Source organism: Gymnoscopelus braueri (assembly GCF_963280865.1).
Source record: "Gymnoscopelus braueri genome assembly, chromosome: 17".
NCBI classification, from domain to species: Eukaryota; Metazoa; Chordata; class Actinopteri; order Myctophiformes; family Myctophidae; genus Gymnoscopelus; species Gymnoscopelus braueri.
The window spans coordinates 39,112,722-39,126,485 of NC_137617.1; the positions used below are offsets into that span (position 1 = coordinate 39,112,722).

General features: G+C 39.9%; 1 protein-coding gene across 2 annotated transcripts in view; it reads left to right on the plus strand.

The window, feature by feature from the left end:
- The window catches only part of dock1 (dedicator of cytokinesis 1), a 455,553-nt gene that overhangs the window by 375,384 nt on the left and 66,405 nt on the right, over nucleotides 1-13,764 (plus strand). For both annotated transcript variants that reach the window (XR_013934788.1, XM_080454394.1), the window contains exon 41: nucleotides 12,847-12,988. Coding sequence is in view for 1 of the 2 variants with exons in the window: in XM_080454394.1 (XP_080310520.1) it covers nucleotides 12,847-12,988 (142 nt within the window). In the remaining variant the exon portion in view is untranslated. The remainder of the gene's footprint in view (nucleotides 1-12,846; nucleotides 12,989-13,764) is intronic.

Here is a 13,764-nt window from a genome sequence, read left to right on the forward strand (position 1 = left end):
GAGTCTCTCTCCTTCAGCCCAGTGTAAAAACACCATGTATCGCCATGTTAACGGTCGAATCACTTACTTTTTTCACCACGCCACAGACCTCGCTAAATCCCTTATGATCGCGTGATCAACTGTTTGTAGACACACAGGGTAGTTGTGTGAGTGGCCCAGAGAAGACATTTTCAATCGCCGACATTCCATTTTGAAGTAGTAGCAGTTTCTAAAAAGCGTTTCTAAACAGCGTTACACAGGGGAGAAAAACGAAGCAGAGTAAAGACCGTTTTAGAGGGGGACCTAAACAGGAAGCGGACGGAACCGAAAATCTTCGATTTGACGTATTTCCGTATCCGGGTGTGCTACAATGAAATGTGTCACTGCGAGAGATGAAGGACGGTGAGATCTTAAATCGATTTAATGGGAAAAGATTACGTTTTTTACGTCAGTGGCAGTGAATGAGTTAATACCTGAAGCCGATTCTGCAAATGTCTTCTAAATCCCAACAGTATTCTGAAAATAGTCTGAGTTTCTATATCAGTGATGCTCAAACTTTTTCATGTCAAGGACCCGCAAAATTATATGTATATGGCCGCCGACCCCCATCTCAAAATATGTTGTTCCAGGGACCCCCAGAAGCAATTTCTTTTTTAAATAATATATATATTCAAAGATTTGCACACATTTTCACGATTTTTCAAAAATAGCAGATCTACAAGCTTATAGCGCAGCACTCGGTGCCGCGCTATGAGCTTGTATATCTGCTATTTTTGAATAGCCAAAGTGTAAAATAATGCTTTTTTAGCTCAAATCAAAACAATTACACAGATGCGTTCCAGGTCTCAATGAGTTATAAAGACACCTAGAGGGGGTTGAGCACGCTACAGCCATTAGTAGACACACCACAATACAAGAAAGCCAATAAATAAGTAAATAAATAAAATAATATTATGGAATATAAAGAACTGTCTCCTTACAACAGGAAATGGAATACAGAGGCTATTGAACAGAAGAAGAGGTGAGGTTACTGTACGTAGTGAGGGCTTGATTAGGGAAGGAATGGGCGAGGGACAGAGACAGATCGTGACACACCCGCTGTGCTGGTTATTAGCTCTGAGACCGTATCCTCTTTTATAATTATGTATTAACGCTCATCTCTCTGCGTGAGCGGACGGGGGGGAAGTGTGCGTCTGTGTGAGACACTAATTAAGATGAATGTCATTTGCAGGGGTTTTAGTTTACGCTTTATATTGCTCGGGGGGAATCGATGGCTCTGATAAAGGCTTTTTTTGTGCCTTCACCCCCTTAAGGATTGATTTTTCTGTGAGGGTACTTAATTCATCTAGTTATGATGTATTAGTTCGTAATGTGGTTAGACATTGGGATATTATTTTGCGTAAAGTCTCCAAATCATAATCTGTGCCTGCTACACGCAGCAGAACTGATACAGGATGCAAATGATAACACAGAGAAGTGGGCAGACCCAGTTGGAACTGGGAATTTGAAGCTGATAAATGGGTACTCTCTCCTGTTTGGCCGAAATTGGCAACCCACCAATACAGGAAAATGTATTTCCTGTTTTTTTAAAACCCATTAAGACCGGGAACGCATCTGTGTAATTTTAGATTTATTTGGCTTTTCAAAAATAGCAGATCTACAAGCTCGTAGCGCGGCACCGAGTGTCGCGCTACGAGCTTGTAGATCTGCTATTATTGAAAAATCGTGAAAATGTGTGCAAATCTTTGAATATATATATTTTTAAAGCGAACATTTTTAACTCAAATATTTGCCTCTGGGGGTCCCTGGAGCAAAATATTTTGAGATGGGGGGTCCGCGGCCAAATGCATACACTTTTGGGGGTCCTTGACATGAAAAAGTTTGAGAACCACTGACGGCAACATGCAGTCAAAAAAAAAAAAAAAAAACTGTTAGGATTTAGAAGACATTTTGTAGAACCGGTCTCAGGTCTTTAATGGGTTAATGAACAAACACTCTAGCAATGATTATCTGAATATAGAGCTTTAATTTGGTTAACAAAATACTTCTTATGCTGTGTATTAGTTGGTAATGTGGTAAGACATCAGGATGTTTGTGTAAAGTCTCAGAATCGTGACTTTGCCGACACACGCAGCAATTAAAGTCATCACTCTCAACTGTTTTTGTGTACTGGGTGGGTGGAATGTTTTTAGGCACTTGTTAGTCAAGGCACTGTTGGAAAGAAAGGCATGCAATATTTATCTTTTGACTCAAGACTGAAGGTGGTGTTATTATTTTCAAAGGCATTTTTGTATTTATCTTTTTCCTAGACAGATTTCACCCAACATTTGAGACCTTTTTTTTTTGCGGTGCCAGCCGCTCTATATTTGACCGTGTCTGTGTGTCCGTCCGTCCGTCCGTCCATCCGTCCGTCCGTATGTTTGCGGACGGCAAAGATGCAACACAAACACACACACACACACGCACACGCGCACACGCACACGCACACGCACACACAAACACACACACACAGAACATGCGGTCCTGCGAGGCGCACCGTTGCAACACATGCGCCACTTAAAGACATGCACACACACAAGCCAGCACTGCACACGTGCGCGGGCGCACAAACACACACACACACACATGCACACACGCGCGCGTAACATGCAGACCTGGCTGCGAGGTGCTCCGTTGCAACACATGTGCCACTTAAAGACATGCACACACACAAGCCAGCACTGCACACGTGCAAGCCACCAAAATTGCCAGGGGTCTGCCATCACAATAGTCACACCAGGGACCACGTGTGGCACCCAGGGGGCCCGCCAGCACTGCACACGCGCACGTGCACACGCACACACACAAACACACACACCAATTAAATAACCTCATCAAAGGCACCGCTTCCTTCACACAGGGTATGATTTTTTTTTCATCACATGAACCCTATTCTGGGCTTATCATAATAGGCGAACATTTGACAAAAAATAGGTGAATATTAGGTGAGGGGGTCCAGGGGTCTTCAACAGGGTGTCCAGGACCCCTAGGGGGTCCTCAGAGTTACTACAGGGGGGCCGCTGATTTATTTTTTTACATTAACCACTTGAACCCTAGCATCCCTTTTCTGAGGAGAACTTTAGCCAAAAATAGCAGGTCTACAACCTCACAACGCCTCGCAGTGCGAGGCGTTGTGAGCTTGTAGATCAGCTATTTTTGGCAAAGAGGTAGGGGGGTCCTTGGCCTGAAAAACGTTGAAGACCCATGCTATATGCCATTGTACGTAAAATAGGCGATCTACAAGCTCACAACTGAAGTGCTTAAAACAATCTCTGCACAATCTCCCCCCGTTCACTTTTTTTATACGTTTATTCTGAACTTGGGTCTCCTGTCCCTCTTAATCCCCGTTATTGTCTTGTGTGTTTGGCTTCAAGAAGTCCTGGAAGGTTCTTTTGAGAAGTCGGTGTGAAATATGTATCCCAACACACGGCGTTCAGAGTCTCTGGGATATGAGGTGTCGTGTTCCATCATTCACAATGTTCCTCAGACTGGAGCGCTGAGCACACTAACCCATTCACACCGGGAAAGCGTCTGTGTCATTTTAGATTTGAGCTAAAAAAAAACATTATTTTATACTTTGGATATTCAAAAATAGCACATATACGAGCTTGTAGATCTGCTTTTTTTTAATGTATATATATTATTTTAAAGCGAACATTTCTAACTCAAATCTGTGTCATTTTAGATTTATTTGGCTATTCAAAAATAGCAGATCTACAAGCTCATAGCGCGGCACCGAGTGCCACGCTATGAGCTTGTAGATCTGCTATTTTTGAAAAATCGTGAAACAGACAACATTTGTAACTCAAATCTTTGCTTCTGGGGGGGGGGGGGGCGGGGGGTCCCTGGATCAAAATATTTTTAGATGGGGTCCTCGGCCAAATAAATGGTGGGGGGTCCTTGACGTGAAAAAATGTGAGCACCACTGATAGTAACATAACTTTTTTCAGAAAACTGTTAGGATTTAGAAGACATTTAGTTAGAATGGGACTCAGGTCTTAATGGGCTAATGGAGATGAAGACAAGTTCCCAGACTCATGCATATTCTAGCTCCACGCCACTCGCACTCACCTCTCAAATAAAGTATACACACACACACACACACACACACACACACACACACACACACACGCCGAGTTGTATTTATTTTAGAGTTGTTCCGATAACGGCAGACTGGATGCACCAGTGGGCAGTAATACCCAGAGACCTTCTGGTGCCTAAAATGCTGGTATCGGTATTGTATCTCTGCCAGTCCGATACCACGTCATTAATCACCAGTGGTGTAAAGTAACTAAGAACATTTACTCAAGTACTGTACTTCAGTAATTATTTTGGGTATTTTTACTTTACTGGAGTATTTCCAATTTCCAATACTTTTACTTCTACTCCCAGAGGCAAATATTGTACTTTTACTCCACTACAATTATTTGAAAACGTAAGTTTCTAGTTACTTAGATTTTTTATTATTATTTCAAGACATACATGAACCATTTCAGCCCTATATACATTTCGGCCATTTGAAAATAGCTGATCTATGAGTAGATCTTATATTTTCTAAAGATTTGTAGACATTTTAGACATTTGAAAACTTGTGACGTACATCCGTACGTCTTTAGAAATAGTGTTTCATTGTCAAGAACGATCAAAATGTGTCTATATTCCATAGGTTTGCTGATAACCATATAGCTCAGCCCAGTGTCTCTCCAATGGTGTATGCAGCGGTACTACATGGAGTACATCAGAGAAAGTGGAACATTTTAGTATTTATTTTACTGATAAAACATTGACAAACATACTACTGATCTGTAAAGTGTTAAAAGGATCCCTGGCTAATAAGCCAAATATGCCTTAATACATTATAATTGTCCTCTATAATAAAATGTCAAATTAAATATCAATTATAAATATGAATTCCATTGGGCTGGAACACACATGGACAAATGACATCATCAACTTGCGACGGGCATTGTCCCTCTTGAGTAAAAGATTAACTGTCTCTAAAATAAATGAAATATTTAAGGTGTTTTAAAAATATATATTTTAGTTATAGAGGGCAATTATAATGTATTAAGGCATATTTGGCTTATTAGCCAGGGTTCCTTTTAAACAAAATTACATCAGAAATATAACTAGCACCACTGTTATTGGCGAGAAAGCAGTACTCATGTGCACATTATTTGAACACAGCATTAAATTGCCAGCTATATGGTTTTCAGTTTTCTAAACAAAATGTTTTAGTTGGGGAAAGGGCGTACTTTGGATTCAGAAATTGGAGAAAGGGGGTTCTGAAGCCAAAAAAGTTTACTCCATAGAGATAAAAAGTTTCGATAGATAAAAGTTTATAGCTCTTGAACCCCAGCATCCCTATATTCTAGTGTTCTATTCTGGGGGGAACATTCACCAAAAACAGCAGATCTGCATTGTGACGCGTGGTGAGCTTGGTAAATCGGCTATTTTTCGGCGAAGAGATTTGGTGTAGACCAGGGGTCTTCAACAGGGGGTCCGGGACCCCTAGGGGGGTCCTCAGAGTTACTACAGGGAGGCTGCCAAATTTGTGTGATATAGGATACATTTGTTTGCATTAACCACTTAAACCCTAGCATCCCTATTCTGAGGAGAACTTTAGCTCACAACGCCTTGCAGCGCGAGATCGGCTATTTTCGGCAAAGTTTGTTTGGTGGGAAGAAGAACAGACCAAGTACAGAGTGAAAGTCGTTGAATGTCTGAAAATACACATTAACATGAATCCAGCTATATTGAGCTACTGTATATTAACTAATCTAATGTACCTCCGCACCACCCCAGCGCTATTCAACTTCACTCTGGATATTGTTTAGGAACCAAGGAAGTGCAGTGTCGAGTGTGAAGTCAATCAGATGGGGCAGTTCTCAAGAACCGGCCCATTTCAACGGGGTGGTAGTACATTTCTTTACAAAACGGTGAAAATTGCCGATCCACACTAACCGCGGCGCGTCATGAGCTCTCCTAACGGTGGCGGCTCCGGTAGGAGACTCAAAGTTAACACTTTGAGTCTCCTACCGGAGACATTACTATCTTTCCGCCATCAAATTATTGGCTTAGGAATGAGACAAAAATGGAAAAAGCTCTATGAATTCAAGGCTTCATGGGGTGTGTAATCGATAGAAAATATATTTTTTTTGGGGTGAACTATCCCTTTAATGATTTAAGCCCTCTGATACAGCCTCACCACTAGGCCTGTGGGGTCTGCTATCTCTCTATTTGAGAACAGTCGCAAGTCCATTTCTATTCATTAGACTGGAGCGATACAGAGACCATTTAGCTGTTGAATTGTTCTCTCCAGTGACTTTTTCTTAGTCATGGCTGGCCAGTCTGGGGTTATAGGGTGTAATAAGTATAACGTTGCTGTCGGGTGGAAACCTTGTATCTCCCGTTACTTTTCCATGAAATGGAACGAAATAGCAGTGGTGGAAGAAGTACTCAGATGTATTACTTAAAGGGATACTTCACTTTCACATAAAATAAACATTAAAAAAAAATATTTTAAAAAAATGAAAGAAGTTATGGCAAAATAAAGGCCCCCTCACAGATTAGTAGGACACTCTAATGCGTGAGGGGGCCATGAATTTTCCATTACTTTTTTCATTTATTTTTAACATATTTTTTAAATGTTTATTTTATGTGAAAGTGAAGTATCCCTTTAAGTAAAAGTAGCAATACCACACAAGGTAGAAATACAAGTTGTGTTACAAGTAAAAGGCCTGTGTTCAAAATGTTACTTGAGTAAAAGTATTGGCATCAAAATGTACTTGAAGTTCCAAAAGTAAAAGTACTAAAATGTTTGAAAACAGCCGATCTACAAGCTCACAACGCGTCGCGAGCTTGTAGATCGTCTATTTTTGTTTATGTATAAGATAGGGCTAAAGTGGTTAATGTATGTTTTGTGATATAATAATTTATATCTGCAAAGTAACTAGTAGCTAATAGTTTAGATCTACAATCTGAGAGAGAGAGAGATCGTAGACCTGCTTATTTTCACAACTTTTGCTTCAAACATTCTTATACGACAAAGTAGGACATTAAGTGACGAAAATACATAAAAAGTTGAAATATGGAGATACGAGGCTTCTGCCCGACAGCGACGATAGGAATCGTGATACTGAGCTGAGTGTGTATTCGCACACACACACACATACACACACAATCTCACACGCTACCAGAATGCTAAGCGATACGGCAAAGATTTACTTTCCTGTGTGCTCAGACTAGTAATACTATATGCGGTGATAGAAAGTGATTCAGTTTAGCTTTGAAACCGCTTCGGAACAAAAAACAATACAAAAACCCTAGACAAATTATGACAATTGCGTCCCTGCGGAAAATTGCAGCCACAAATTCCGGGGCAAACGTTTAAGATAATTCTCTCTCTGTTGGAAATGGATGACTGTGCTTTTTTCTCCTAATCAATTAGTGTGACTCTTTTGTCAACTTTTATCCGAAGCAAAAATTTGAAAACGCTCCCAGGCCCATTTCAGAGCTGTGATTCATTTAATTAACCCATTCAAACCGGGAACTCATCTGTGTGTCATTTTTTTATTTTAGCTATAACCATTATTTTATACTTTGGTCTATTCAAAAATAGCAGATATACAAGCTCATAGCGCGGCACCGAGTGCCGCGCTATGAGCTTGTAGATCTGCTATTTTGAAAGATCTTGAACATTTGTGCAAATCTTTGAATGCATATATATTTTTTAAACATTTTTAACGTCAACCCCATCATATTTTGATGGGGTCGGCGGCCAAAAACGTATCATTTTTTTTATTATTTGGCAGTGGACCCCCCCCCCCCCCCCATCTCAAAATATGTTGTTCCAGGGACCCCCCAGAAGCGAAGTTTGAGATACAAATGTCCGCAAATATTCAAAGATTTGCTAAAATGTTCACGGTTTAAAAAAAAATTGCAGATCTACAAGCTCATAGCGTGGCACGTGCTATGAGCTTGTAGATCTGCTATTTTTGAATAGCCAAAGGAATCTAAAAATGGCGCAGAGATGCGTTCCCGGTCTCAATGGGTTAATTGGAAGATTGAGGTGTTTGTCTGCTCCGCATGGCTGCACAGCTCACTGTGTGTTCAGGGGAGGGGGGGGGGGGGGGGTCTGCGAAAAGGAGCAACACATAGTGGGGTATTATCAGTGGTGTAAAGTAACTAAGTTCCTTTTACTCAGGTACTGTACTTAAAGGAGCACTTCACCCCTGGAAGAAGTTCCAGGGGTGACCACAGGGGGGACCACAGGGGGACCACAGCGTATCACTGCCTATAACTTCAACTCCCAGAATGCTTTGGTGCCTTGTGGCAGGGGAGGTTCCATGTGGGTGTGATCTCCAACAATAACATCCAAACAGCATGCCAGTGTCGCCATGTCTGCTTATTATAAGCGGCTTCTTTCTAAAATGTAGTTGATATTTGGGCTTGTTTCCAAATGTTTTGATTGCTGTTTAAACCAGTGGTTCTCAAACATGTTCATGTATTTTTCCACAGACCCCCATCTGAAATTATAATTTGTGGCAGGGAGCCCCTAACAAATATGTGTCAAAAATATTCCACATTTTGAAAAGCAAATAAAAATATTTTGCAAAAAATCCACATTTTGGACTTTTTCCCCCTCAAGATTTTTTTGTAAATAGCAGATCTACAAGCTCACAATGGGTTGCGAAGCGTTGTGAGCTTGTAGATCAGCAATTTTCAAATATATAATATCCCATGTCTAGGTAAAGTGCTCTTGGCATAGTTATTTTTCTTTTGGGCTTGTTTTCATAGACCTGGCTGCTTATTTCTCTCACAATATCTGGCAACACTGGCTGTCCTCGCAAACGTTCATCTAGTTACATATTATGTCCAAGGATTCGTTAGTGATGTCATATCACTGGGACATATAAGTATCTTCATGCAGTTTCACTTCCGTGTCGCATAGTATTGACATCACTGTCACATCCTTGGTATTATGATCCTAGCCTTTCGTGACGGTGTTTGTTTACCAGCGCTGCTACTCCACGCTGTATTTTTTTTTTCAAGCTTGCGCTTATGAAACACTACACAGGATTATTATTTCATGTCAACATTCAAGTACAACTATCAGAAGATAACTCAGGTAAAGTAATGCCTCACTCTGCGAGGGCCGCTGGCCGCAGCTAATGGGAGTGGCCGAGTGGCGAAAGAAGGTTGAACAAAGTGTTACGGACACCCCATTGGGGCTGTCTTTTGAGATGGTCTGACTGAGACACGCCGAGACATGTAGTGCGGAAAGGAATGAGACCAATCTCTCATGATGCAAATAACGTCACGAATATTGCAAAGATTACTAGATATCTAAAAACACAGATTATTCCAAAAAAAAACCCAGGATCTTGTTTCTTGACTCCTAAACTTCATTAAAAGACCGAAAACTTCTTCCAGGGGTGAAGTGCTCCTTTAAGCACAATTTTGAGGTATTTTTTACTTTACTTGAGTATTTCCTGTTTTCAGTACTTTTACTTTTACTCCACTACATCTCAGAGGCACATATTGTACTTTTACTCCACTACAATTATTTGAAAACTTTAGCTACTAGTTACTTTGTAAATTTTGATTACTATTACAAAACATGCATTAACCACTTCAGCCCTATATACATTTTTGGCCATTTGAAAATAGCAGATCTACAAGCTCACAATGCAAGCTCACAGTACTCGTTGTGAGCTTGTAGATCTGCTATTTTTCCTCTGCTGTGGTCCTCTTGAACCCCATAGCATCCGTGTTCTGGGAAAACCTTCACAGCAAATAGCAGTGCAATGCATTGTCTGAGCTTGCCGATCATGCTATTTTCAGCCAAGATATTTCATGTATGAGTGAAAACAGAAACGTCAATAGTACGGAGCCCTGAGGGACTCCGCTCAACATCGTATATTATGGGGTGTTGTTAAGTGGTTAAAGCTTTAAATCCCGGGTCTCTCTCTGTACGGTTCATGTTAAGCTCATTGAGTGAATCCCTGGAGTGGATCTCACAACCAGAGCACTTTCATGCTCTTAGGAGGCCCATTCATTTTTTTACACTCCCCGGAGTTAACCCGTTCAAACCGGGGAACGCATCTGTGTCAATTTTAGATTTATAAAAATAGCAGATATACAAGCTCATAGTGCGGCGCTATGAGCTTGTAGATCTGCTTTTTTTTTTTTTCGTGATTTCTTTTTTACAAATCTTTGAATGTATAAATGTTTAACTCAAATCTTTGCTTCTGGGGGTCCCTGGAACAAACTATTTTGAGATGGGGGGCGGGGGGGTACAACAAATACATATCATATTGAGGGTCCTTGACATGAAATAGTTTGATAACCACTGATATTATAGCAGCATAATTTCTTTCCCAAAAACTGTTCGCTTTAAAAAATACACATATTCAAAGATTTGCAAAAATTTCCACGATTAAAACAAAAATAAATAGCAGATCTACAAGCTTGTGGCGCCGCACTATAAGCTTGTACATTTGCTATTTTTGAATAGCCAAAGTATAAAATAATGGTTTTATCTCAAATCTAAAATGACACAGTATGCGTTGCCAGATTGAATGGGTTAAATCAACGTTCACTCAGGGTTTTTATTGCGTTGCTTCCAGAGCGCTGTGAGCTGTGAGTCTATAGAGGCCATTGTGTGCTGATGGGCTGTTGATTTGAAATAGCCATTATGTTATTACCACAGCAACACGCTTTGGGAGGCTGCTGCTCCACCAGTGCTGGATAGCTGTAATAACCAGTGGTGGAAAGTAGCTAAGTACATTTACTCAAGTACTGTACTTATAAGTACAATTTTGAGGGTTTTTATTTTTTTTACTTTACTACTGGAGTATTTCTAATTTTCAATAATTTTATACATTTGAAAACTTGTGAAATGGGACCTTCTGCATAATGAGTACTTTTACTTTTGGTACATTACGTATATTTTGGTGCCAATACCTTTGTACTTTTACTCAAGTAAATTTTGAATACCAGACTTGTACTTAGCAGACTATGTCTAGTACTTCTTCCATCACTGGCTGTAAAAAGAAAAGTTTAGCCCCCCTGCAGCTGGTACTAGTGGTGGAAGAAGTTCTCAGATTGTTTTAGTAAGTTAACTTAAACTTATGTAGTTAAGTTAAACTTAGCATGTACCACAATCTTCAAAAGTTAGAGTAAAAGTACAAAAAAAAAAAAACTTTTACTCTATAACTTTTTAAGATTGAAGAATCTTTGAAAAATAGGTTTTAAAAAATTGCAGATGTACTAGCTCACAGCGTGTCACTTTTTTGTTTGTTTGTTTTTTAATGAAAATCTTGTGTACCTCAAAATTTAACTTCAGCACAGTACTTGTAAATGTACTTGGTTACTTTCCAGCACTTCTACAGTAAATTAGTAAATAGTGAGACATTACAAGTAACCTGATCGAAAAGGTTATTAATGCTTATTAATGCTTATCCGTTTGACAAGACAAAACAAAAACAAAAAAACTAAACAAAAACATAAATCAATAATGTCACAATTTACAATTCAGTCAATACATCCATCAATCACTCCATTCGGTATTTATCCAGTATTAATCTCTCAAGGACAGATTCAGAGCTGCGCAACTGAATGCAAAAGAGGAAAACGCTGGAGGTGCTGTTTTTCCTTTTTTATTTGACTTGGGATCCAAGATTGGTCCAGTATAAAGTTTGAACTTTTTTTTTTATTGAATGACCGGATATAGTAAATGGGGTTTCCAGGAAAACGTATGATCTATTATCACTTCTAAACACATCGACACTTTCTAAGTCTATTCACTTGTACAGTACCAAACGGATGGTCTTGTACCTCAGCCACTTGGAGTGTGTTCAATACACCAATTTGTTAAAACAGCCCCCACCCCCCCTTCCTTCCAACCTATAGTAAACCTGCTCTGACCTCATGTGCAGTCCACTATTCATTGCTGTCGGGCAGAAACCTAGTATCTCCCTATTTCCCCTTTTTATGTTTTTTTTCGTTAATGAATGCCCTACGTCATCATACAAGAGTGTCGCACAAAAGTAGTGGAAATAGCCGATCTACAAGCTCGCGACGCGACGCGAGCTTGTAGATCGGCTATTTTCACTACAGGAACGGTTTTGGACATACAAGGTTTCCATCCCCGACGACCACATATTATTATTATTAGCTTGAAGGGATGCCAAGATGTTTTTTTTCATCAGCCCAGACTTGCAGCTGTTTAATATGGAGATTATGCTCATTGTTTTTTCAGCCTGGATGCCTTGCCAGTTGGCGTTGGTTAAGTGTTGTTCTGCCCTGATCTGCTGATCTCTCCCTGTCGAGTGTCACGCTTTTCTACCGTTTGTTCCTTGACTCTCCGTATAATGTAGAACCAGTAAACACATCTCTTTGAATCACATTACGTATACTTGAGTATTGTCAGTCTACTCTCTCCACCAAGCTTAACAAGACAGTTCACGCTGGCAGCTACAAAGCGACGACAAGCTGCCATTAATTTTCAATGAAAACCAGCCATGTGAAGATACAAACTGATGGCAAATTTAACATAAACATTTGTTTAATTATTATTTACAAAAATGTATTCCAGAAATTTGACTTTTTTTTTGCAGCTCACAGGTTGGCTACTTTCACTATTTCTGAAATGTAGGGTTTAACTGATTAATTCCTAAAATATGTTTTGGGGGTTTCATGGAGACACCTAAAGTATCTTTTCAGTCTCGGGTTAAAAAAAGAAGAAGTTTGGGACCCCCTGTACTGTACCGTATATATGTATGTGATAATGAGTGTGTGTGTGTGTGTGTGTCTGTCCTCCAGAACAAGATGTTCATCTACCGGGGGAAGGAGTACGAGCGCAGGGAGGACTTTGAGGCTCGCCTCCTCACACAGTTCCCCAACGCAGAGAAGATGAAGACCTCCAGCCCCCCCAGTGAGGACATCCGGACCTCCCCTGGACAGTGTATCCTTCACTTGCAAAAAACCACTGTCCATTTTGTATACTAAAAGTACAGTATGATGAGAAAAATGTGTCGACTACCTTTTTTTTCGGTGGCGTAAAAGGTACTTTTTTTTTCAATACGGCAATGTAGAAATACTCTGTTACAAGCAAAAGTCCGGAATTAAAAATGTACTTGAGTAAAAGTACAAAAGTATTGGCATCAAAATATACTTAAAGTACCGAAAGTAAAAGTACTCATTATGCAGTATGTCCCATTTCGCAAGTTATAAAATGTATTAAAAAATCCTTTGAAAATAGCAGATCTACAAGCTTGTGAGCTTGTAGATCACAAGCTCACAAGATCTACAAGCTCACAACACATCACTGATGCGTTGTGAGCTTGTAGATCGGCTAAGTATAAATCAGGCATTACGACGCAATCACGGCCCGCCAAAATACATTTCTGTCGACTAAATCGACTGTAGATTTAGTATTTCGCTGACTAAAATCTTCTGATATTTAGTCAACTGAAACTAGACTAAAACCAAAACATTTCAGATGACTAAAAATGTGACTAAAACTAAATGGAATTTTATTCCAAAGTCAATGAACAGTGACGCAAACCATCCATATATTGATGCTGATATTAACAACAACAGCAGCATCACACACACAGCGAAATGCTGAGCTCAACTCTCAGGGTAAAAAATGGCCCCTTACGGGTCCATTAAATTTAACGGTTAGACGTACACTGTGCAGTGCACCGAATGTAGCTCACAGTGTTTTACTATAGTAAG